The following is a 26,615-nucleotide window of genomic DNA, read 5'->3' on the forward strand; positions in this document are numbered from 1 at the left end:
CAGCAGGAAGAGCAGGTCTTGCCCATGCTGAGGCACCTTCCAGCAACCAGACCACTTCATCCTCAAGCCACTGGTCTTTCCCTGGAGGAGATTTCAGTAAAAGCTTGTGAAAAACTGCCAGAGAGCATCAGCATCAGGAGAGCATCAGCATCAGTCATTGCACTGACAGCAGGTGGGACCAACATTTTGGGGCAGAGCCTGGTTTCTGTGTTGCCTCTCCTGAACTCAGGGCTAGGTTTCCACGTGAGAGGCTGTGTTGATCCCACAGCCAGTGCTGCATGGCTGGGAACCCTGCTTCTCCCTGCCTCCTGCCCAGGGGTGTGCAGGGGATTTGATCTTGGCCCAGATGCGCTTGAGATGTCATTACCCTGGAATTTGTGGCAGAGGAAGAAATATTAAGTAAATCTTCTGCAATTATCTTTGCCTCCAGCAGTTAGTCCAGATTTCCCTTTATATCTTTTTCTTTTCAAATCTCCTGCTCACGAAGTTGGCTGCTTTTAAACTGGGTGGTGCTTTGGTGGCCTCCAGAGCAGCAGTTTCCATGGTAACTCCAAAGCATCATTTTTGCACAATCATGGTTTCCATGGGTAGCACCCACTGCTGCTGCTGGAGGGTCCTGAGCTGGTCCTGTCCCAGCTCCAGCAGCAGGAGAGCTGGTGCCACTCAGCATAGGAGCAGGAGCCCTGTAGGGCTGATTTTGGTGTCACCATCCCACACTTTCCTTGACCTCCTGGTTGCAACAAAATCTGGGCAGAGCACACACTGGTGCTGCAGGGTCACCTCCCAGGTCACTCCATGCCATGGGACTTCTGTCTCCAGCCCCATCTTTGCTATTTGTCCTAGTACAAGCCCAGTGTTGGGCTGCTCACCGACTTTTTTCACCTTTTCTTCTCTCTTTTTTTTCTCTCCTGGGTGTTTTCCCATCATTAGCAGAATGGGGCTTTTCTTCTTGTTGTACATTTCAAGCTGGCTCAGGGGTTTGGTTTGGGGCATCTCCAGGTGGTTGCTGAAGGCCAGGAAAAGCAGCTGGTCAGGGGTTAAATCACAGCTTCTGAGACTCCTCCAGAGCCCTGAGCAAGGAAGGGAAGAGTGAACTGAAATTCCCTTGAATATCTGTGCACCAGAGGGGGGGAGGATTAGTCCTGTCAGGACAGAACACTCAGGGTAATCCCACTAGCAAATTGGGGATTTCACTGTCATTAATCTAATGTGAAAATAAGCAGTACAGGAGCTTAATGCCTTTGAGGGAGCTGCAGGCACAGGAGGAGAAGGTGGGTTGGAGGGGCTAAGCAGAGGCAGGACCTTCCAGCCCAGACCCCTCCAAGCTGCATCCTATCAGGAGGTGGTCGGAGATGAGGGAGGATAGGGACATCTCTGAGAAACCTATGAGTCCTGAGCAGGGGCTTCCTCCTCTGGTCTGTTCTCTGGCCAAAACAAGACAGTTTCCTAGGGTGGGTTTTCTTCTGCCTTTTCAACCTTTTCTTCCAAAGCAACACGACTTTTCTTTGCCTCTTCTCTCCCCACGTGCAGCAGCGCTGCCATGTTCCCGCTCGCAGCCCTGGCTGAGCCTTGCTGAGCAGGACCACAGAGCTCAGGAGAGCCTGTCTTTTGTCTGCTAGAAATTAGAACAGCTCTCCTGGCATCCTGAACAGCACCAAGTTGGGCTTTGGTGTTGGATGGACAGGGGACAGCAGTGGCTCTGCCTGCCCTTAAGGAATTGTGGCCCTCATTTCAACTCCAGTGACAATTCTTCTCATGTGGGTGGTTATTTAATGATAAAACCAACAAGAAGGAAGGAAGGAAGGAAGGAAGGAAGGAAGGAAGGAAGGAAGGAAGGAAGAAAGAAAGAAAGAAAGAAAGAAAGAAAGAAAGAAAGAAAGAAAGAAAGAAAGAAAGAAAGAAAGAAAGAAAGAAAGAAAGAAAGAAAGAAAGAAAGAAAGAAAGAAAGAAAGAAAGAAAGAAAGAAAGAAAGAAAGAAAGAAAGAAAGAAAGAAAGAAAGAAAGAAAGAAAGAAAGAAAGAAAGAAAGAAAGAAAGAAAGAAAGAAAGAAAGAAAGAAAGAAAGAAAGAAAGAAAGAAAGAAAGAAAGAAAGAAAGAAAGAAAGAAAGAAAGAAAGAAAGAAAGAAAGAAAGAAAAGCTTTTTAGAGATGACCTGGGTGCCTGAACAAAGGCAGAGGGTAGCTCAGCAGAACAGGGACTTCACTCCTCAAACATCATCTGCCTTAGGTTTTGGTAACTCTGCTGACATAAAAAATCCAAGCAAAAGCCAGATCCAGAAGGTTGGCAAGTTTTTCTGATCAGAAAATGCTCTTTTTGAGTTGTTTGTCATTTTGTGTCATGATGAGAGTGATCTGAGGAACAAATAGGCACCAACCCAGAAGCCAGAGGAGCCCTGGGTGTGGGAAACCCCAGCACCCATCAGGGTTTCCCATACTCCAGAGGAATCCCTCCAGCAACAGGCTCTGCCTCTGCCTGGCTGGGAACAGACTTTTTTATGTCTTATGCAAAAAAAAACCTGTCTTAATTGAATGTTGCCATAAAAACTTGTCCACACCCATGATTCACTCTTGACAAATCAGTGTTTTCTGATGGAAAAGAAAATCTGATTTTTTATTGATTCTGCTAGAAACAAGGGTTCAGGCAGTGGAGAGCAGGATGGAGAACAGTAACACAGCCAGCAGCTCTTGGTGGATGCTGGATTCAAAAGCCTCATCCCTCCTGTAGCAGGGAAAAGCCTGGGATTTACACTTTCCCACTGCTGGAGTGGCACAGGATGGAGCTGACACAAGCCCAGGATCAGTGTCCCAGGGACAGGGCAGGATGGAGAAGCCAGGCAGGAGCAAACAGGTCTATGCCAGTGGGCTCCACCCTCCAGGGAAAGCAGGAGACCTGATTCTTCAGAATTTATACCTTTTTTAAACAGTTCAAAATCCACATATTTTTAAATCATTACTTTAAAGGAAAAAGTAATAATCTGCAAGTATAATAAGTGGAATGAATGCAACTGCAGGCACCCTGGGAATAGCACAGAGCTGTGTTTACAGGGAGATCCACACAAACCCCATCAAGCAATGCAAATGTTGTGAGTAGGATGTGGCCACGGGTTGGGCTTTGTTTGGGTCTGGTGGGGGCTGTTTTCTCTCCAGAGCAGGATCACACTCTGCTTCTCATAAGGCAAAAGAGAAAGAGATGCAAAAAGTCCCTAAAGATGTAAAAAATCAGAAAGAAGTCATTGAAGCGAGGGAGAAAGTAAAATAAATGCAAGAAAAAAAAACAAAACAACCTATAAATAAATAAACTGTCCCTGGTATTTCAGTGCTGCACAAGTCCTCTGGGGCTGTGGCCAGGAGCTTCCCCTGCTCCAGCTCCTGGATCACTGATGGGGTGACCTGGGGTTTCGTTCCATTTGTTATTTTGATTTCATGCATTTCCATTTTAGACAACTGAGTTTCCAAGTATGACATGTTCGGTCTCCAGCAGGGGCTCCAAGGTGTTCCTGGCTCTGAACTTTCAAATGAAAGCCCTCTCCAAAACAAGTGGTTTGAGTTCAGGTTCTAGGGAAGCTGCAGGACCTGGCCCTGCTGATTTCTCCATTGTCTTTTAATTTGGGTAATTGAGTGTGTGTGTGCAAAGTAGTTTGAGACTGAAGCCCTGCACTTGCCTAATCTTATGCTACAGTAAATCCTGTGCTCCACTGCTAAAATGCCAGTTAAAATGCTTCTAAAAGCAGCAGGGATAAATATGGCAGGAATGGGCTGACAGGGAGGTGGTGGAGTCACCATCCCAGGGGGTATTAAAAAAATACTTGCAGATGTGACACTTCAGGACATGCTCTAGTGGGTATGGTGGGGTTTTCAGTGGTGTTGGTTGGTTGGTTGTGTTTGATTTGGGGTTTCTTTGTGTGGTTTGTTTGCCTTTGCTTGTTTGTTGTGGGTTTTTTTCCCTCCTGGGTGGACAGATGGACTCTGTGATCTTAGAGGTCTTTTCCAACCATAACTATTCTGCAATTCTGTAATTTCTGCTCAGGTTCCCACAGCAGTGGAGCTGTTGTTATCAGAAACAAGGCGATGTCTGTGCTGCTTTCTCCATGATCCCTTGCTCACATACACTCCTGTGTTTGAAAGCATAAAGGTTTATTCACACACACATGTTACCAATTATGTTCCTAAGAACAGTTCTCTCATTCATGCCTAATTTGTAAAACTCCTGTTTAGTTCTCCCAGACCTTTTTTTATTGTTTAAATAGCCATCCCAGCAGCAGTGACCATAAGCTCTGGGCCTATTTTGCACTGATGCAAATCACCACTTACTACTTTGAAGTTACTAATGGTTGTGCAGTTGAACACTGGTGGGTCCTGTAAGAGAATATGGTCTCTTATTTTTTTGGTGACTGGAGACATCCAACCTTGAGCCTTTTCCATCCCTTTTGCAGCCTGTGCTCTGCATGCTAGGTCCTGGTTTACATCCTGTATCCCAACCTGCTGCCATCCTTGGCCCTACCAGCTGGTGCCACCAGCTTGGCTTTGTTTTGCCTTCATCTTCAGTCATGGTGTGGATGTCAAAATGGACTCTGTAGTTCCTGGAGACTTAGAAACTGGGTGGGAAGGAGACCTGAGATAGAAACATGGAGAGCAACCTCACTGGTTGGAATAAATAACTGGGCATGAGCTGGATGTTTGGTGGTACCAGAATTAACTAATATTTCTTTGTCTTGTTTTCTTTAGCTTGGTGGTGAATGAGTGAGTGCTAGGGGAGGTGTGGGGTGATTCACTGGTAAAACCCTTTGAGATCTGGAGATGAAAGTTGCTGTGGGAGGAGGACAGAGGCGGCTTTGCTCTGGGCTGGGCTCTGGGCTGCCCCTGGGTGTGCATTAAGTTCAGAAGAGGATGGGGGTGTGGAGGACTTGGATTGGAAAACATAGCCATGGGCCTGGCTGTGCTTCTCTAAGTTGCTGCTGTGCAGGAAATGAAAGACACCCTTTGTCCCTTCATCTCAACAGGAGCACCCTTTCTGAGGCCTGCTCCTCAGTTGCCAAAAACTTCAAACCTTAGCAAACCTGGGATGTTTGGCAGTGTTTTCTTTTCTGCTTGCTGGAGGAGTGAAGGCTTCTGGTGTCAGTTGTGTGGTGCTTCAGCCTCCCCTCCTCCCGATGGCTGCTGAAGGGTTTTGCTCTCCTTAACACCCTGCTCTCACCTGGTTTGAGCACGTCAGCATGCTGGTCATCCTCCTGAACTGTGTCACCCTGGGCATGTTCCAGCCCTGCGAGGACGTGGAGTGCCAGTCGGAGCGCTGCACCATCCTGGAGGTAAGTGCTGCCCCGCTTCCCTGAGACCTGCAGGGTGCAGTGGGGTGGCCATCCCAGGAGCTGGGACCCCCATCTCATCCCTTTTCCTCAGGATCCAGCTGTGAAAGCTCTTCCCATAGGGATGTTTTTTCCAATGCAAAGCCCGTCCTCTGAGGAGACCTGCTGCCATGGCCCTAGGTGAGACCCAAAGGCTGCCTGGTTTGGACTTACCCAGCAAGACCTTTTGTCTATACATACAGTAGGGCAGAGGGGCTCAAAACTAGGCACCCAGCTCCCACTGGAGATGTTGAGCACTTCTTAATTACAGAAGGGCTACTGCCTCAGGGAGCCTCCTGCTCACAGGCAGTGGGTTCCACGCCAGCCAGCCCCCTGCCAGCATCTCTTGGGTTGCTGCAGTCTGGACTGTGCAGCATTGGAGACTTGGCCATTTCATTCCCTTCTTCATGAACCAAAAAGCATGGGACAGGTCCATGCAGGGTCTCCTCCACACCAGAGCCCACCAGCTGAAGTGTGATATTGCCTAGGGCCAGGATAACTGACCTTTGGGAAAAGCACCCACACATGAAGCTCAGAGGCCCTTGTTGGCCACCCCAAGCTTAGTGGGGCATCACGCTTGTCACATCATCCCTCCCTGTGTCCTGGCAATCCCCTGGCTGCCATATGCCCACAGGACTGGTTTTGGAAGCCCATCCCAGCAGCATCTGGTGCGTGGGCTGCACCTTGGCACTGGGCTTCCTGCAGCAACTCGGTTCTCAGGCTTGGAACTGATCTTCCCTGTTTCTGATGCATTACATCAACCTAGGCAGGGACTACTGACATGTGGTAGTGTAACGGGCTTGGGGAGTTTGAATCCTACACAGATCTGCTGCTTTATTTCCCTTTGAGCTTTTCAGCCTTAAGGGAAGGCCGGTGGGATCCTTCCAACCAGCCTCTCCTTCCTCTTTCAAAGATGGGTCCAGAACTGCCTGCAGATGCCAGAAATAGCAGAGTTCATCATCAAACCCTCTTTCAACCTTAAAAGAGGATCTGTTAAATGCAGAGCCAGGAAACCAGATGAACTGGGAAGCCAGTAGAGGTTTGTTATGGAATTAGGTTAATTTTGGAGAAATTGTTGCCATTAGAGGCATCCAACTTAGGGATCATCTCAGAAGGTTGGGCTGGCTCAAGGTTGTTGTCAAGTTGCATCTGGAGGTGGCCAGCCCATCTCCTTTCCCAGAATGTGTCACAATGCAGAAAGTTGTGAGCTGAGCTGCCTCCAGAGAGTCCATGGGAAAGCATCCAACTCTCCTGAAAGGTGACACTCCATGTGCCTGCCAGTTTTCTGCATGTATTCACCCACGTGAGGCTTTGTTTGGACAATGCCCATCCCTGCCAAAATGTCCAGGCAGACAAAGGGAATCCTGCCTGGATGAGGAGATTATATTATTGAATGTTAATTATTTACATCTTTTTTTTGCATAATTTAATCAGACTGCAATCTCATGGTCCATTCCCCCCAGAACAGACACATCCATTCTGGAGGAGCCCAGACACTGAATTTGGTTTCTAGGACCAGCAGAGTGATTACAACAATGGAGTATATTTGCAAACCCCAAAGTACTACCTGGGAGGTTTTGCAGGCAGAAAAAGGCTGCAGATAAAGCCATTGTTATCCCTCACCCTGTCACAGGTGCAGGAGGGAATGGAAGCCAGAACATGAGGTAGAAAAGCCTGAACTTCTTTATGGAAGGGGTTGGATGCCAGTTATTAAATGAACTGAAATAATGGAGAAAAACTTCTGGGTTGTTTATCAAGGGAATGGCTGGTTGATAAAGCCAACAGCCAGAGGAGCTGGTGCTCACACACAGCCATGCAGAGGTACATGGATGCACAGTGGGAACTTGGCTTCCATGTGATGCTCTGTTAATTCCACCATTGATCCACTTGAGCCTCAGTAAGAAAGTGCCAGCAACACAATACCCAGCAGTGCAGTCACTGAGAGGGGGCCTTAGACAGCAGCAGTCATGTCTGGAGAACTCGAAGGTCTGTAATCATCCCAAACTGACTGTCATCATCTTTTACTGGTCTCCAGGCGTTTGACGACTTCATTTTCGCTTTCTTTGCGGTGGAGATGGTCATCAAGATGGTGGCTCTGGGGATCTTCGGGCAGAAGTGTTACCTTGGAGACACGTGGAATCGCCTGGACTTCTTCATTGTGATGGCAGGGTCAGTGACAAAGCCTCAAACATTTGTTCTTTGAGATGACAGCAAAAAAACCACAAACCTGTGGCCGGTTTTCATAACATCTTGTGAAAGTTGCCAGGCTCAAGCCAAGGTCAAGTCTCATTTGGTGTCTCCTCTGGCAACCATGCCAGATTATGGGGTGGGGGATGGATGTCAGGGCAAAAGGCATCGGGTTTTCAGTGACAATCCTTTTTCCAGTGTCTTCTCTTCACACTGGCTCCATGCTGATCTAATCCTTGTGATCTGGCCAGTATGTCCCAGTGCTTGGGGACTCCTGTCCCCAGCACAGAGCAGCTCAGCCCTGCTCCTGCTCTGTGACATGGTTAGAGTGAGGCAGAGATGCAGAAATTGGCAAAAAAAAAAGGATAATCTAGTCCCAAAATGTGGTTCAGATGGTTGAAATCCCAGTGGAAGAAGCTGGCCTGAAGTTGACCCAAATTACAAGTGCAAGCCTTCTGTAAACTCCTCCTGGTTTACATCCTAATACCCTCTCCCACGTTCATGCAGGATGTGTTAATAAACAGATATAAGGAAGATCTGGTTGCTCTTGATACTAGTTCCCTCAGACCCACTAGGAAAAACCGAGTGAACTGAAAGTTTGGCAAGTCTAAAAGTTTTGGGGTTTTTTTCTGTAAATAAATGGATTTTAGAAACCCCAGGCTCTCTTACCTGCTCAGAAAGGGATGGGCTGCTGCAATTACAGAGCTCTGCCTTATTTCTGAATTCCTGGGTTTGTCATGACTGGCCTGGGGTTAATTAGAACATTCCTGTAATATGTTGGGGTATTTTTACCCTTACATTAGTTATGTACAATCTTTGCTGCACTAATGGAGTTTTGTTTTGCTCCTTGTTATTTGTCTGGAATACAATTAGGAATGGCTTTACTGGTTTGAATAAAACATGAGCTCTCTGGAGCAGAGCTTTCTTGAACCCACGTGTGGTTACAGCCCAGGCAGGAACAGCCAGAGCAATGAAAGAAGCAGTTAACTTTTTCTCATTCCAAAAACTGCTGCAGTGTTTAAGCCAGAAGTAAGTAGGGGAAGAGTGAGGCTGTGGTTGCAGGGAGAGCTCAGGATCAGAGATCTGCTAACCATCACCAACGTGCTGATAGTGTTTCCCCATGCTGATCCCATGGGGTGAGCTCTCCTGGTGGGCGAGCAGAGGTTCATCAAACAGATCATCCCAGAGAAGGCAGAAAATAAAACAGCAAGTGCAGGTGGAAAGGCTGAGCCCTCTGCTCATACCTCTGAGTCAGGTTTGGCACCAGGACCTTAGGTCACATAGCACCTGGGACAGGGGAGAAGGTGGCTGGTGAATCCATGGGGTAGTTTTCCAGAGCGTTTTCCCACCCCCCATGGCCAGCAGGTGTTGGAGAAGAATGAAAACAGCAGAAGCACCAGGAGATCATGACGGGAAGTCCTGACTGCTGCCAGTCTGGTGTTACTCAGGCTGAAGATGAGAAGAGGAGCAGCCCCTTCTCTGGCTGATCCCAAGCCACCTCCAGAAGATTTTGGTGGTTTCAAGCTATACCTGTGACATTATTTCCCATCTCTCAGAAAAGAAGCTGGGCTGGCTGGTAACCTTGGTGGAGGGTAAGGAGAAGCTGTGTGATGGGCTGGGCTTAACCACCTCTCCCATCATCACTGCTCAATCCAGCATCTGCTCCTAAAACCAGAGGTGCTTTTGGCAGGTAACACGTTACTGGAATAACTGGAGATACTTTTTTTCAGCAAGTGGAGGATGTGATGAAGTTATGATGAGGCATTTTCTGATAAGCAGGGTACCAAGTGGTAGGCAGTGCTGCCTGCTCTGTTTGTCCCATCCAGGCTCCTCAGATAAGCTGATCTGGCTTACTAGCAAGTATACCAAAGGCAGTGGAGTATAAGCAGGGAAACTACAAAATAAACATACATTCTGCCTCTAGCAACAGATTGTGTCTGAAGTTTATTCCAGCACTGAAAGCCCTTTCAAGTTTTGCTTGCCTGAGAAATGTGCCCTGGAAAATTTCAGACCAAATGGAGCTTTCAGCCTTTCAGTCTGCTCAGCAGCCAAGTTGAAAACATTTCCCAAGCATCAAAGATGTACACAAGAGCTGAAACCAGAGAGGTTCCTTGTGCATCCAGTCCCTGGAGATGTTGCAAGCTCAGATGATATGCTTTGGACATCTCTAATTTGACAGCTGAATGACTGGAAACTGGTTGTGGTAGAAGAGATCACAAAAGTTTGTGCCTCTTCTTTTGAGTACCCAGAGGTTGAAGAGAATCACCTACCCAGTGCCAGTCCACCCAGACCTCTGGTCCCTACATACCTAAAATTTCCAGCTCTAGCAGGTATCTGTAGGGCATTTCTAGGGTGTTCTTGGTGTACAAGTGTGAAAACAGGCACCCAAGTGTGGCCTTGGCAAAGAAACATTTTACTTTTTCATGAAGATTTTCACTGATTGTAGAAGGTCCAATCTGAAATCCACCAATTGGTTCAGGTTGGCTGCTGTGGGTGATGTAGATCCCCCTCAGACTTTGAAATCCTAAATGGAGCATCATGGAATTCCAAAGTATCAGGGTCACAAAGTCTGTTTCCTAGGCTATATCCTGGATTATTCATCTTTTATCAGCTGCATTGAAAGTCCAAGGACCAAGTCAAAGTGAAGCCCCAGAAGTTGCCCTGTAACGTGCTAATAGTTGCATGTGCTCTCTGGAACACCAAAACAGCTCCCACTGGAGTATTTCCTACTCCTTTCACATGCCATTAGTAGTTCCAAAAGTATATGAGTTACACTAAAATCCACTTACTCAGCCAGCTGATAAACTGTGAGCGTGCTGTGCTGGGACCAGGGCAGACAACAGACTCAGGCTGAGGCACAATTCACTTGAGGGACTTGAAACAATGCTTTGTCTATTCCTGCAAGGTCTGTTTAGAGCAGACACCTGGTGCTGGCTCCAGACCCCTTGCTGCAGGTGTGAATGGGCATTTCCAAGGGCTTTCCCACGGTGTGTCCTTCCCGTGGCTCCAGGCTGCTTCAGGATCACACATTAGATTTAAAATCTGTTCTCAGGCTGCATTAAATTTTAAAGTTATTCATCATGTTCAGCTCAGCTCCTATGCACAAGCTTTAAGGTGGTTTTGATTTCTAAAGGCAAACTACTTCAGGAAGAAATAGCTTGGAAGGGTATCACTAAAAACAGCTCAAAATCACCCAGGTCTCTGCACAGCAAATTAAGGCTCCCAGGCCAAAGTCACCTCAGTGCAATGGCAGTGATATCATGGGGTTACACCAAACAGCTTCAGGAGAAAGACAAAAGAGAAACAAACATCAGAACATCTAGATATTCCAAATTAAACTTTGTGGAGCAGGGCAAGGCATCAAATAAGAAATGTGAGGCTCTGGCAGCGCAGAGCACGGGCACACAGGGGTGACAATGTGCTTGAGCAGAGCTGGCCCAAAACCAAGGCTCACTTTGCTGTTGCCTCAACTCCATTCAGCTGGTGCTTCTTGATGGCAAGTAGCAATTTTGGTCTGTCTTGGCTGCAGGATGCTCAAGTTTAAAACCTCTCTTTCCACTGAAGCTTCTGAAGTGCCTGGTTGCAGAAGTTCAGCTCCTGTTTGCCTTCCTCCTTCCACATCTATTTGTTTATTTAAAAAACAAAACAAATAAACCAAAACAAAGCTCTTTCTCCATGGGATCTAACAGTTCCCTGCTGGGTTGCTTTTGATTCTGTTATGTTATTTGAACAGGCGTGGTGAGAGATTTGTGACATATTTACAAGTGCTTCCCTGTAGTCAAACTCATAAATTGTAATTACAGCCATGCTAACTAGCCATAACCCCATTAAAAAAACCCCAACACTACACACATTTGCCATTCATTGCTATGAAAGAGCAAGAAAACTGACTTAACGTCCTTCCCAGCCTGGGAGAGAAATGTTTATGTGAAATGGAGATGGAGCATGAAAAAGAAAATGTTCCCTATTCTTATTAATAAAATGAAACCCAAGCTACTTTAACGTCATTTTTCAGCTTGGTTATTCACATTTTTGTCACAGGGGGAGAGATCAGCTGGTGTAAAAATAAGCTGGGGAGCTTGTAGGGGGTATAATATCAGAAACATCTTATTGACTTGGAGCTGCATAGAGTTGTGCAGTATCTCCCCATGAATGCTGTGGATGTGCAACCAGCCAGAGCACAGTAAGTTAATGGGAAGGGATTGGAGCACAGTGGGGGAGATGAGCAGAGAGCTGAGGGCTTCCCTTCTGCCCCAGCTTTGCAGCTCCTCGTTGTGCCAAGTCCTGCTTTCCAATGTGTTACCTGTGCCTGCAGGTCCTGAGGTCAGGAGCAGGGCTGGCCCCTGCACTATCACTGCTCGTGCGGGTGTTTTCAGTCTCTTAGAGGCTGAAACAGCCCTTACATCCCCTGTCAGCAGCACGATGCACGTTATGAGCTGCAGACACAGACAAGGTGATTTTGCAAACCTAAGCTGCTGCTCCCAGAGCACACAGGCAGAGAGAGCCCCAACCCTGGGTAGCCTCAGCACCTTCATTCCCACATCCCCCATCCTGACACCTTTCCTCTTTCCCCACAGCATGATGGAGTATTCCCTGGATGGCCACAACGTGAGCCTCTCAGCCATCCGCACGGTCCGGGTGCTTCGGCCACTTCGAGCCATTAACAGGGTCCCAAGTAAGTGACACCTTCATCCTCTGCTGTTGGGCTCTGCCTGGCTCATCCACCTGGGCAAACCAGGAGGTTAAAGCCACTCCAGCTGGCTCTCTGTGGGTTAAGCCTGGCAATAGTTGTCTTCTCTCCTGTTCTTGAGAGGAAGTTAATTCATTCTAATGTTTAATGGCAAGTTAGAGATCGTTTATTATGATTATTGGTGTTAGTAAAAGGCAAGGGAGTGGATTTTACACCTGGGGTGCCAAATATTCAAGGTTGTTTTCCAACATTTTTGTGACCTCTGAGGTAAGTAAGTCTCCTCTCCTAGTGTGAAGTAACAAAGTTCTTATAAAGAAAAGGAAAGGTCAATTCTAAGAAAGATCTTCTTGCCCTGGAAGGGTTCATTTTCCCTTCTCAGCTATTTAAGGTCTTTCCATTTCTTTGTGTTCAGGATTAGAAGCACAACAGCCTCTGTTGCTGGTGGAATACCATGGAAGGTTTGCTGTCATGTAAAACAAAACTGGGTTCATCCATGATAGAAAGTTCAAGTGGCCCCTAAATCCACTTTCAAGTGGCTTCAGCTGCTTGTCTTCCAAATCCAATTTGAAAGATGAACCAACAAGTCGAAATAATTTCCTGCTGGAACCAGCTGTCTGCTGAGCAATCCTGTGCAAGGTACTAATTTCATAGCACTTTCATCCCTTTGTAACCAAAATCCACTCAACTCAAAATGAAACAGCATTATATGGAAATTATAGAGGTTCCTTGCAAAAAAAAAAAAAAAGCCAAAACAAATCCCAAAAACATATTTCCTGCTCTTTTCAAAAACACATTTGAATGCCACAGCCCTGCTGGTCCTCACTGAATATCCTGCCTAGATTAATTGCCCATCTTGTCGGCACATCAAGGGACGGCAAAACAAACTCCCCCAGGAGGGTTTCAGTTCCAGTACCTCAGAAGAACATGCAGGGGAACAGATGGATGTTTACGCACAGGAGTCTTTGAAGTTTCTCTCTGAGCTCAAATTCTTCAGGATTTTTCCTTTTTTTTAATATATTTTCATAGAATAAAACGGGCAGTGACATCATTGGACATTAAATACAAGACAAAAAGAAATGAAAGGCTAAAAGGGACCACGGAACCCTCCGGAGCTTTGTTTTCTGAAGGAGGTTTTGTTACCAAGGTTTCAGAGCAGCCTGAAACCACAACACAAAGTTTTCCTCTGGGATTGTGAGCACAGTGGCTCCGTGGCCTCACTGGGACTGGGAGGAGCAGGGGGACACTGGCATGTGCTCAGCTCAGAACCCTGTTGAGCTTCCAGGCTTGGACGAGGATCAGGCTCACTCTGGAGTTATTGAAATTCATGAAGCTCTTTATAGCAATCCCTTGAAACATAGTGGGAGCCTCAAACCGGGATACAACTGGGCTGAGAGGAGAAGCCTGGGGAATTTAAAGATTTCCATGCCTCTTAAACAGAGGCCCAGGGATCCAAACGCCTCCAAGTCTCAGAGAAATTTTGTTCTGGGTCCAGCTTGTGGTTTTCTTCCTTGGGGGTCTGATATTGAAGCTTTGGAATAAGCCTTTTAGGCTGTCTTCTGCTACACTTGCCACTTTGGGGTATTTTTATTTTTTCAAAAGACAGGCAAGAGAAAATCTTCAATTTTTTTTGTTAATATTATGTGAGATTAAATCCAAATATCTCAGTCCATGTTTGGAGCTGAGTTCCCCAGCTTGATGAGCAGCTAGGCTGATTTTACAACACTACCACGTAGTAGTACCTCGTTCACGTCCTGAACGAGTGCCAGGGCAGGATTAGTATTCTTAGAAATATCTCAGTTCCTGGAGGGCAGATAATCACAGACTTTGCTTGTTTATGACATGCTAACTGCATCCACCTTCAGCATTGAGACTTTTCCTGCTTCAGACTGATGTAAACCAGAGGCTGCAGAGAATGGAGAGTGACAATCCTCTATTTCATTGTAATTTTGCAGTTTCCGGTAATAACAGAGTTGTATTTTTAGCCTTTCATCCGTGGGGATGTTACAGCTTAGCTGGGAATTACCTTGGACACCCACCACATCCCAGGCAGCAGGTCCCACTCAGCCCCATCCATGCTGTCCCCAGAGCTGGGACAGCCGTGCTCCCCAGGCCACCACAGCACTGAGCTGAGCAGAGGTTTGGGCTCCATGGCACTCACAGAAGGACACTGAGCAGCTGTGAACTGTGGTGGAGGGGCTGAGGGAACTGGGATTGTTTAGTTTGAAGAAGAGGAGGCTGAGGGAAGATCTCAGTGGTCTCTACAACTGCCTGAAAGGAGGTTGTAGGGAGGTAGGAGTTGGCCTCTTCTCTCAAGTGAATAATGACAGGACAAGAGGAAATGGCCTGAAGTTGCATCAGGAGAGGTTTAGACAGGATATTAGAAATAATTTCTTCACTGAAAGAGTGGTGGGACACTGGAACAGTCTGCCCAGACAGGTGGTGGAGTCACCATCCCTGAAGTGTTTAAAACAGATATAGATGTGGTGCTTAAGGACATGATTTAAGCACTGAAAGGGTAGATTTAGGTTATGGTTGGTGGACTTAGGTTATGGTTGGACCTGATGATCTTCAAGGTCTTTTCCAAGCAGGATGATTCTGTGAGTCTATGAATTACAGCTGATGTTGAGGCACAAGCAGAGGGGAAGCAGAAACCCATGAGAAACAGCCTGACAATTTATCCTTGTGATGCCTGGGCACTTTCCTGGGTTCCAGCCAGTGCCATTAGCTCTTCACTTCCAGGCCAAATAAATTCGCCCACAAGATTATTTCATTTTTATTTTATTTGTTAAGAAAAGAAAGGAGAACCCCAGCCAATAAAAACCTCATGTCTATTAGAAATTATTCCTTGAAAATGACTGGGAAAAAATAGAATTCCAGTGATTTGTTTGTTTGGCAGGGGCTGTAGTTAGGGGTTGTTTTTTTTAGTGTTGGTCACTGGGTTTTTTTTCAAATCCATTTCACTGCTTTAGTTTTATTTTTCTACTATGTGGTTTAAACCAGGCATCACATGGAGTGGGAATGAAAAGAAATCCTGATCCCCATTTCAGCCTAACCCATGCTGGTGCTCTTTTCCCATGGCACACTGAACATTCTGCTGAGAGCCCAGAGCACCCTTAGTGGGCAGCGAGCAGATGGAGTCAATCAATGGTGCCACTAAACAACCCGAAATACCAAAAGTAGCTGAGCAGGAAAAAGTTCTCTGGCACAGGGAGAGAAATTTTAACCATTTTTGGAAAACAGAAGAGCAAGGATACTAGTGAGAGTTGGGGAAGGAAGGAAGGAAGGAAGGAAGGAAGGAAGGAAGGAAGGAAGGAAGAAAGAAAGAAAGAAAGAAAGAAAGAAAGAAAGAAAGAGGAAAAGAAAGAAAGAAAGAAAGAAAGAAAGAAAGAAAGAAAGAAAGAAAGAAAGAAAGAAAGAAAGAAAGAAAGAAAGAAAGAAAGAAAGAAAGAAAGAAAAAGAAAATCTTTCTAGTGGGAATTCAGTGAGGCTTCTCTGCTTTTCCAATGATAGAATTGCAAGGACAGTGCTGTGGGATGTGCTCCAGGGGATCTTAGGATGACAATATGTATTGGGAACAAGCATTACAAAAATCAACCCCCATTTGCCTCCAGCTCTGGGCTTCCCCTGTGCATGGAGCAGAGGTTGGTGCTGTCCCTGCGGTTGGCACTGGTGTTGCGGTTCCAGCAGGGTTGCTGGCCAGCATCCTGCACCACCCATAGTGCTGGCTGGCACAGCCTGGCTGCTAGCACCCTGCCCCTTCCCTGCTGGGTGACATTGGTGCCAGGGTAGTATGGGGATGGGGTTGGAGGGTGGCCAGCAGGGCTGGCACAGGGCTGAGTGCCAAGACTGTGGCTCCTCTGGAGTGGCACCAGCAGCAGGGAGGCCACACTGGAGCCAAGAGGCAGCTGGGCATGGAGACCTTGAAAGGCTCTTGCCCTGGGATGCAGGGGTATTACTCACACTTAATTATTTATTAGCACAGACATCTTGGCCAGGGCAGTTTATCCCCTCGTGCCGTGCTGACAAGGTGATGTCAGCTCCAGCCCCACTTGGCTGGGTCGCGTTTCCGCTGGCAGAGTGAGATGAAGAGGAGGGTAAAGCAGCATGACAGGGCTCCAGATCCTGCCAGCAGTGCCTGCCAGGCCTGGGAGGTGCCGGGTCAGATGGGTGTTGCTGTCCTGGAGACCCTGCTCTTCTCAGCATTCATCTCTGGGTCTACAGATGCCAGGCTGCAGCCCAGCATTGTCATGGAATGAGCAAGAGGGGCATCAGGCACCACCTGGGAGCTGGGTGAGGGAAGAATTCAATGTGGAACTGGTGAGGGAAGAGATACTGGGTCAGTGTACATGCCAGTCTGTGTTCCAATGGGATAACTGATGGAGAGCAGCATCCTGCTAGCAAAAATGGAGGGACAGAAGTCCCCTTGTAGGCAGGCAGGAAAAGGTGTTTGCAGGGCAGAATTTTAGTGGGACAAAGTGCTTCCAAAGGTGGCTGTGTCACCTTACCCAGCAGCAGCATTGATTTCCTCTGTGCCATCAACCTGAGCCCTGCTCTCTGTGAGGCTCAGTTTCTCATTCTTTTCTATAATTTACCGTTTGCCTTCATCTCTTCCTCTTTTCATTTGTTCTCCTCTCATCAATTCTCAGCTGTTGAAATGATGGTGTCTCAGAGGTTCGTTTAACCTCCATTGAACTGCTGAGCTGCAAGTCATTATCCCCTTTTTATTCCTCTTTTATCCTTGAGTTTGAAGGCACCATGATGAGTGAGACAGGGCAGCCCTCAGGTGCCAGCCCAGTCCCTGCCTCTTTGCCCAGTTTCCACAAGGAGCATCCTGGGTGGAGATGCAAGGGTTAGCTGAGTGTCTGCAAGGTTGACTCATTCCTCAGTCTTCTCTAGGATGGAAGATCTTGCACAGCAAAGAACATTTCCCTGGCAGCAGAGGGGCTGGGGAAGCCCCTGCTCTGCACACAGAGCCTTGCAGAGAGGTGTGAGGGCAGCTGGGAAGGTGTCTTGGCCGTGGGTGCAGGAGGGGAAGGGAGCAGAGCTGAGAGCTTTGCTTAGAGGAAGAATCACTTAGAACCTGCTTCCCCTCCTCAAAAAACTTAAAATTCCTCCTTCCTCCCCTGCTTGGCAGTCCTGCAAGCTTTGGAGCATGGATGCCTCTCAGCTGGCAGTGGTGGCCAGCAAGGAGAGGAGTTCTCTGTGGAAGAGAAGTTGTGCCCAGGGGAGGAGCAGAAGCAGCCGCAGCTCCCACCCTGCACAAGACTCAGCCTTGTTTCGGGGAACAATCTGTGTGATTCATGAGAGATGTTCACTGTGTTTATAAATATATATTTTGACAATTTCTCAGGAAGCTGGTGGCTTGTGGGGGCGTTTCTCCAGGAAAGACTGTCTTGCAGCTTTGCCCATGTTTGTGTGTTGTTGAGTGCTGTGTTACTGAAAACATCAGAAAATCCCACTCCTAAGTCCACCCTTTGGAGACGCCCTCTTTGTTCCCACGTGCTGCTAAGCTTTTTATACTCTTCATCTTCCTTTTCAGCCTTAAGGTTCAGGAGAAAACATAAACATCCCAGTTCCTCTGCCCAGGATGCACTGGCTGCACAGCCAGGCTGGGAATGGTGTGACATTCGTGCTGTCCCCACCAAAGTGCTCCTCTAACCTGGTTTCTCCTCCTCCCCACAGGTATGCGAATACTCGTCACCCTGCTGTTAGATACTCTGCCTATGTTAGGCAACGTCCTCCTCTTGTGCTTCTTTGTCTTCTTCATCTTTGGGATTGTTGGTGTGCAGCTCTGGGCAGGGCTGCTGAGAAACAGGTGTTTCCTAGACAGGAATTTTGCAAGGTAAGTCCAACAAAGATAAAGCTTCGCCTTTTCTTCCCTTCTCCCTCTCCCGTGGCAGAGAATTCCTGGCTGCCAGCAGGGTTAGCATCCAACTGGGGCACATGGATGAGAGCACAAGGTGGCTGTGCCAGGCAGCTGCAATGGCAGCTCTGAGCTGGGCTGTCAGCTTGACTTACAAGGTTGTTGGTGTCAGGTCTCCAAGTCTGTCTGGGTGCTTCTTGCATGGAAAACAGAAAACTTTTGTCAGCAAATTACTGGGAGCTTGGAATGGCTTTCTCGTGTTTTCCCTCTGCACCTGAAGTACAAGGATGTTAGTGGTTTGCATTGTCTCTGTCTGAGGAAGCTGAGATCACTCACTCTGGGCATTTAAGGATTTAGAACAAACAAAAGCATTAGAGCTGCCCTAAAACTGCCAGTTCCCAAAACTGTGCAGGTGTGGGAGGTCACTGGGCACATCACACTGCCTGGCATGGGCTGGTGGGTTGTTCTGCACGCTGGTACAAACAGCACCATGGAGAGGCTGCTGAAACACACAGGTAAATCTTTGTAGGAGTATTAAGAAGCTTGATGTAAAAAGCACTAAATACATTTGCACACTGCCCAGTCTGGGACAGGCATCAGGGGTAGGCAACACATTCCATCACCTTCTCTTGTTGATGCAAATCTAATTTTGGTTCTTCCAAGCTAGGCTGTTGAGCACCTGACAGGTGCTGAGGGTGTTAATAGGCCTTAATTACCCTGATGAGCCCCACCTGGGACCCACACCCTACTTATTTAAGCTCTGCCTGTGGCTCAGTCCTGGTTTGAGCTGTGCTGTTGTTGTGCCTATCTCCTGCTCTGCCTTTGTTCTCGGTTTCTTTGGCTTCTGCTTGAGTTCCCTGGCTGGGTCCTGGATCTGGTTCATCACTTGCCATAGCTGGGGCTTTGAATGGACCCTGCTGCCAGCCCTGGGCTCTGCCTGCTGTGTTCAGGTGCTGCTGGCCCATCCCCTGCCATGGGATAGTGTTGCCCTTGCTCTTCCCCTCCAGAAGGACTCCTGTCAGAGACTGCTGGAGATAGTGGCTCAGAGGTGAGGAAATACCTGAGACCAGGTAATCAGGGCAACTCCAGCTCTGCAAAAGGAGGCAGAGCTTGTAATTTTATATCTTTGTAATTGCTGTTGTTTAGAACTTGTATTGTGTCTGCAAACAAGCAGGGGTTATACTTCAGCTCTACCCTAGGTCCCATTCCTGCCTTTTACTGATTAGTCCTGGAGCTTTCAGCTCCTTGAGCCTTGCTCTGTGCTGCAAGTCATCTCTGGTGGCACTTAATCATCCCATCTGAGATGCTGGAGGTAGAAAACTGGTGAATCTGCCTTGTGTCTGTGCTTCTGCTCCTGCATCTTGATAGACCAACTGTGTGAACTCTCTCCTGCCCCCATGGCAGCTCTTTGTTGGTCACCAAGACCCTCTGTTACTCAGAATACCCCTTGAGTTGTCGTTTCAAAGCCCAAAGGGTGGTGTTGAAGCTGTGCTTTGGTGGCCCCATTGCATGGGGCAGGCAGCACTTTGAGCACAGAGCTGTAAGGAGCTTTGAGCAAGTCCCTTTCATCTCTTTGACCAGGTTTCTGAAGTGTTGTGTGATTTTCTTCCAAGTGGAGCTTTTAAAATTAACCACAGGGGAAACGTCTGCTAAGTGGAGATGTTAGCAGGCTGTTAGGTAATGGCTATTAGCAGCATCAAAGGGTTTTCTTATCAGGGTCTTGGTCCCTGTCCCTGAAGGCAAAACCAGGCTCCACGTGCTCAGCCTCAGCACCTGTGCTTGGAGAGGCAGGTTTGTGAGATCTTCCTGCTCCTCTGCAGCTCTGCACCGGTTCCTGGGTCTCCCCCAGCAGCAGGTAGGGATGAATCTGGGTGGCTGTGGTGCTGCAGAACAGGGGTACTCCAACTCTTCAGGTGCCAGTGTCATTATTAGCAATCTGGGGTGCTCTGATACCTTCACTCAGACTGAAGCTACTGTCGTGGTCTCTGTTGTGCTGGATTAGCTTTAGACCTGAGAAATTTGGCTGCAGTAAACCAGTTCCTCCACTGCCAGCTAGAAGCTATCCCATCTTGACTGGATCTTGGTTTGAAAGTTTGGGGCAATCTAGATTAAATTATTCCCATCTTTTTTGTTATTCCTAATTCATTATCTTGAATCCATAGTTCAGGCATCAGGTTATGGTTCACCCTGCACTGGTCTTTAACAACCCAACAGCAAGTTGTACGGGGGGAAAGGCATGGAGTGGCAGGGACAGAGAAAGCACCTCAGGATTACATCTTCCTGCTGTTGTGCAGATGAACCAGAATAATCTGGATCAAAATAAACCAGTCAGGTTTGTGCTGAGTCCAAACATACAAGTCCTGCTGACCAGCAGCAAGATGCCATCTGCCTACAAGACATTGTGGAGCTATAGGCAAAGTCAAGCCCAGGGCTGGAGAGGATTCAATACCATGTCCTCATGCTTCATCTTCATGCTGAGGTGCTGAAGAGCCCTGGCCATGGGTCCCCTTCAAGGGAGAGCTGCCAAAGAGAACAAAACTTTCACACAGAGGATGCAGGATTAATCTCTGGTTTGGGTTAGAAGTAAACAAACTAGAGCTCTGTGGGAAAGAGGGAATGAGATGCTGGTAATTTATGTAAAACAATGTTTCCCAGCCCTTCAGCAGGCAGTGAGGGGCTGCAGCATGGACAGGCACACTGAGCACCTGGCCTGGGGCTGAGCAGGTGATGGTCCTGGCTCTGATTTTCCTTACAGCCTCAGAAAGGGAAGACCCAAGTTATTGGCATGTCTCACCTTGGCCATGGTGCCAGACCTCCCAGATGAAAACAGAACTGCTTTAAAGTGAGGATGAGCACGTGCACACAGTCCAGGGAAGGCAGGGTCATAGCCCCAAAGGTTTTCTGGGGTGAAACAAGTGTCAGGGAGCTCAGACACTAGGACTTCAAATATAGTTCCTTATCTGCTGCATGCTTCCTTGCACACTTGCTGCCAGCAGCTTTCTGGGCCATTCAACTTTACAACAGGCATCAGATGGAAGAAGTGACTTTGATTTTGCCATCGTTCTTCTTCCTGTGGAAACTTTTTTTTTCTTTAAATCTCCCTGGAAAGTTGCTCTCTTTGAGTAAAGGAGTTATTTTTAAGTAGAGCACATTGTGATAGAAACTGGGGACTTCTTTGAGGTGCACTGGAAATAACCTGCTTTCTCTCTCCTTTGAAAATGGCACTGGTGCAGCACGTCATGCTGGACGAAGGGTGTTTGATTAAGGCTTCTCTTTTAGTAGTGACTTTGAAGGAATTACAGGCAGCTGCTGGGCTGATGCAGGAGTGGGTTGGCAAGAAATAAAGTGGAGTAGGTCACTGTTGTTAAGGACAAGTGAGAAGCTGTCACTTCCCAGCCAGGCCTGGAGACCACAGCAGTGCTTTGGAGATCTCTGGTGGCTCAGACACCTCTTCAAGCCCCAGGGAGCTCACTGGCCAGACTGTGCTTCCCCTGGCATTGCACAGCAGTGAGGAGCAGCAGTGCCAGGATTGTCTCCACCACTGTGTGAGGGAGTGCAGGAGATCTCTGACAGTGGGGGCTGGAGGAGGTATTTCACAAAGGCTTTTTGGGTAGTTTGGTCTGAGAGGAGGGCTTGGGATGCATGCGCTTGAAGGGCAAGCCAAGCCAGCAGGTTTATCTGTAAGATCTCCAGGATGTTTGTCTCCCCCACGCAGCCCCCCTGGCCTCCCTCCTGCTGCCATCAGCTGCTGTCACTGTAAATAAATTAACTGGGTCACCCCCAGCTTGTCTGGGTTGTTGCTGCTGGGGCTACTCCTTTCTTGTGTGTTGTTATGCAGGGGAGCATTTTCCCCCTTGTGGAGTCCTTTAAGGAGCTCTGTGGGCTGGAAGCAGGAGAGGGGGGAGAGCTGTGAAGTGCTTTGTACTTATCTAATGCTGCAGGACAGTTATAATGTGAGCACTTCAGTCTTAATTAACTCTGTACCTGCTCAGCATTGTACTGCCTTGGGCTCCTTGGATTTTGTAGAGCTGTGAGAAGGCACAGACAGCCAAGACAGACAGCTCTGAGTTCCTCAGAAAGGTACTTCTGAGTTCCACTCCTCCTGGCACTGCTCCGTGTTGGGCTGGGAGGACTGAGCCTGGGGCAAGATGGAACAGAGAATAACTGTTCAGCCTCCTCTGATATGGGAGAGAATGGACTTACCTGCTCCACTGTTGTCCTTCCTGCACATGAATGTGCCCAGAGACAGAGCAGAGAAAATACACTGCAAAGCTGTTGCAAGCCAGGAAAGATGTGCACTGGGCAGCTGGCCGAGAAAGTGGTGATAATCCTTTCTAATGTGATAACAAGATCCTCTGGGGCTTAGTTTCTCATGTCTTTTCCCCAGAGCACAAGGATCTCATGATTAGTGGATTCATTACCACTAATAAGTTATTTGGACCATGCCTGTTGGCAAGTAACAAAGAAGTCAGATTGACCTTTCCAGCACATGAAGGTAGATGGTCTTGGCAGAGCTAATTATTTTGTGGGTATTGGGGATTCCCTCATTCTGCAAGACTGTTGTTTCTCATTCTTGTTCTCCTTCTTTCTTTCCCTTTCTGCCAGAAAGGTCTTCAAGCAGAGGAACTGGAAAAGGGCATTTCATTTGCAGTTCTTGCTGTCATGGTGTGTCCATCCCTGCTGTTCTCAGTGGTAGCAGAGCCATCCATGCCGGTCCTTCCCAGCAGGATGGGTGCTGGCAGTGTCTCTGTGCCCAGGGCAGACATGGAAAGTAGAAGGATTTGAAAAGGGCTAGGCAGAAATTTGTCCCCATCTGACTGATTTTGGCCAGTCATGGGGTGGATTTCTTTTAATTTGTGAATGATTTGGGGGACAATTGCAAAAATGAGCAAGGCAAAGAGAAGTTAGGCAGCAGTGGAACCAAACCAACCTTCATCCAACCCTCACAGTCAAACTGTGTTTTGTTTTCCTGGTTTCATTTCTCTCCCACAGCCACAAAAGTGTGTTCTTCTGGTTCTCCATAGGGTTTGTGCCTGGGTCTTTTCTGTGCAGCTCATTAGATGGCAGCCCAGGGCACTGCCTGCTGGCAGTATTGCTCCTTCAGCTCAAGGTTTCTTGAATGGTGACTCATGGGAAACATGCAGCCTCTCAAATCTGTGTGTGTGGCTCATTGAGGGCCTTTCCAGTTGCCATGTGTAGTGAACAGAAGTGTTGCATGGAAATGGAATTGGTCCTCTAGGTCCCCAGCCTGGCTGCATCCCCTCCACCCGGCTGTGTGAGCTCCAGCAGAATCGCCTGGCACGTTGCTCCCTGACTAGCTGTGTCCCAGCTGGAGTGGGCACATGAGGAAATGAGAGATCAGCTCTGGGGACTGAAAGAAAGATTATTATTGTGAGATAATGAACACATGTCAGATTCCTGCAGAGAGCTGCAGAAAGGCTGTGTTTTGTGCTGTGGTGGCAGGGGCAGTTTGCAGGGGTGCGAGGCTGGAGCAGAGGATCGCGCTGATGTATCAGCCCTGCTGTCTGAGCACTTCTTCCATGGTCAGGCTTCTTGGCACAGCCATGTGTGTGTCTGCATCTAAAAACAAAACTGCTCCCAGGAAAGGAGCTTGTGCAGCCATAACTACTAATTACACAATCATTCCTCCAGATGGTCCATCTCCCTCTGCAGGTCCAGCCTTGCTCTGGGTAGAATCCTAATTACATTGACCCGTGAGCTCTGGTGTGCTGAGCCTTCCAGTCCTGCCTGCTGCCAGAAGGTGTTTGTGATCAGGGAACTCCTGCTGCTAGTGTTGTGGTGGGGTGTTTCTTCCAATGTGGTGAAGGAAATGAGTTTTTGCTGAGTTTCACAGCTCTGCCTGGCTCTGGAGCAAGTTTCCCTGGAGGAGTATGTCACTGGAGTGGCACATCCAGAGCCTTGGTCAGCACTTTGAAGGGAAATGAGAAAGAGGAAGGCATGTCCCCAAATCACACAGGGTTTGTTCAGGTGCTGGGTGTTCAGTGTATGGTTTTAGGGTTGCAGGTTACTGTCTGAGACTTGCTTGTGTGACTGTAGGTGCTACAAGCACCAGTTTTGGGCTTTGAGCTGTCCGGACAAAGTTTTGAGTTTGCATGGCTTGTCACATCAGGGATTTGAGAACTGCAGAGATCTGCTGAGCCTTAGCTGGAGGTCAAGGTGATTTTATGAGAAGGTACCAAATGAGAGCACTCCTGTTGTCACCATAGGGACCCTTTGCCCCTTTCTCAAGAGTGATTAATTCACCCCGGGGAAGCTGGTCACAGCCCAGGGTCCTGTGGCTGTGCCACTGAGCTGTACCAGGCAGCACACAGGGTAGTCCAGGCTTGGTCTGGGCTCTGAGGGTTCCTGGTCCCTGTCACCACCACAGGGCATGGAAAGCCCTGATCCTGATATTCTGTTTGAAAGACTTCAGAGCTACTAAGCACCTGCTATTGAGTTCCTTGGGAGGAGGCTCATGAGACACGAACTCATGGCCTTTAAATCCTGGAGGTTTTAGAAAAGCCCCTCTTGAGATGGCTGGGATGGCTCCATCCTGAGCTGCATCATGTCCTCCCAGCACCTCCTTGGGTAAGCAGACTTAGGCAGGCAAGGTGCCTGCAAGCAGAGATGTCCCAGGTGTGTGAGGTCCCAACACTTATTTGAGGCTACAGGAGCCCTTTACATCTGAACTGAGACTCTCTCACCATACCCAAGGCTGAAACATTGCTGCTGGGGCTCTGCCTGTCACTTGCAAGTTAGGAAAAGTTACTTCTCAGGTGTCTCTTCTCCTCTTCTCTCTGCATCTTCTCTCCCATTCCCCAGATGTCTTTACCCTTAGTCTGTAGCAATCCCAGACACATCCCTGTGCTTCAGTGTGTTTTAATCCTCCAGAAGCCTCGAAATGCCCCCCTCTGTGTGACAAACTGGTGGTTGTAGTACCTGGTCTAGCAAACCCCATGCTAGTGTAGCACTCAGCCTTTTCTTCAGCTTCTTTTATATGGAAATCTCATCCAAGTGAAACCAATCCTTGGGAGGGTAAGGAGGAGGCTTTTAGGCAGCCCTGGAGGAAAAATATTTTCCTTTTTTTTTTTCCTGGTCTCTTAAATGTAAAGCATAAAAACTGGGAGGAAGGTGTTAGAGTTTGCTCTAGAAAGGTGAATGTTTAATCACCAGCAAACAATGCCTGGTCCCTCTGATGTGCTACTCTTGCCTATCCCTGAAGCTGGATGAGCCCTCAACACCCATCTCAAGTGATCCATTTATGGAGGAGAACCAAATTCCCCAGGGAAGTTGCTCAGGGTTAGTTTTCCCTCAGCTCTACCCTGCAGCAATTGCTGTCTCCAAGTGCCGTGGCTGAGTGACTCCTGCTTGACTCAAGGGTTCTGGGGAGCAATTTCTAGCAGTTGTATGAAATACACTAGTTTGGCACTTGTTAGAGCCAAACTGCTGAAATAGGTACATTCAGAAACAGATAACAATGCAGCTGTCCTATCTTGAAAACTGCATGCTCATCTTATACCCACATCTCACTAGGTCCCGTAATTTGTGTGTTGCCTTTTCCCTTATCTCCTGACTGATTAGATTGCATCTTAGATCTCTGCAGCTCTGAACACAGCCTTAAGACTTTGCATCTTCCCATCTTGAGCAGTGTCTGTGCCAGTAGGTCTCGCTAATACCAATCAAGCAGCATGAAAGTCCTGGTGCCTCAGAGCATGGCCTGAGAAAAGGCACATCCCTGCCATGATGCAATTAGAGCACTTGCTTATCTTAGTTGTAACAGAGCTATAAACTTTATCTGGGCCAATTAAATCAGATCTGCAGTAAGCATATGGTTCCCTTTACTGTGGGCTCTTTCTTATGTAAGTGCAGCAGGAATTTGAGATGGCCTGTGGCTGAGTCCTTCCTTGTTAAAGTTCAGCTCACTCATCCCAGGAAGGTGCTGAGGGGCACATTGTTTTTGAAAGCTGCTTTGCCCTCAGCTTTTCTGAAGCATCTTCTGTGCATCAGAAGATGCATCTTAAAATACTTAGATGGAAACAAAAACACCCTAGATTTTTGGGAAGCACCTGGCCTGCTGGGATTTTTCTCATTTCAACTTTCAACTGCCCTGTTGACTTGGGAAAGCTCAGATTGATCTTTAACTGGGAGGTTACTGGTGCCTTATAGAATTCTGTAAGCAAAAGGTTTGTGGGCATAGGCAGGGGTTGGAATCTCAGCTGCAGGTCTGATGGGGCTGAAAGACAAAGGAGAAATAACACACCCAAACCAGGGACAGGAACCACTGCCTTTTGCTGCTGATGAAACAAAGGGTGCATCCTTTCTTTTCCTTTCCTTTCTCCCCCCTCCAGGACATACAACCTCACCTTCCTGCATCCGTACTACCGGACAGACGAGGCGGAGGAGAATCCATTCATCTGCTCATCGCACCGTGAGAATGGCATGCAGAAGTGCTCCAACATCCCAACCAGGAAGGAGTACAAGCTGGAGTGCACCTTGAGCATGGACTCCTACACCCCAAGTTTATACAACCCTGA

The 26,615-nt window shown here is 47.8% G+C and overlaps 1 protein-coding gene across 1 annotated transcript in view; it reads left to right on the forward strand.

Moving 5' to 3' along the window:
- CACNA1H (calcium channel, voltage-dependent, T type, alpha 1H subunit) overlaps window positions 1-26,615 on the forward strand; it is a 256,641-nt gene that overhangs the window by 123,985 nt on the left and 106,041 nt on the right. The window contains 6 exon segments of the mRNA XM_010003580.1: window positions 5,194-5,305; window positions 7,377-7,510; window positions 12,106-12,203; window positions 17,901-18,060; window positions 26,430-26,611; window positions 26,614-26,615. The exon segment at window positions 26,614-26,615 is cut by the window's right edge and continues 105 nt beyond it. Coding sequence (XP_010001882.1) covers window positions 5,194-5,305; window positions 7,377-7,510; window positions 12,106-12,203; window positions 17,901-18,060; window positions 26,430-26,611; window positions 26,614-26,615 — 688 coding nt within the window.

Source organism: Chaetura pelagica, unplaced genomic scaffold (assembly GCF_000747805.2).
Source record: "Chaetura pelagica isolate M959 unplaced genomic scaffold, ChaPel_1.0 scaffold408, whole genome shotgun sequence".
Taxonomy (NCBI): Eukaryota; Metazoa; Chordata; class Aves; order Apodiformes; family Apodidae; genus Chaetura; species Chaetura pelagica.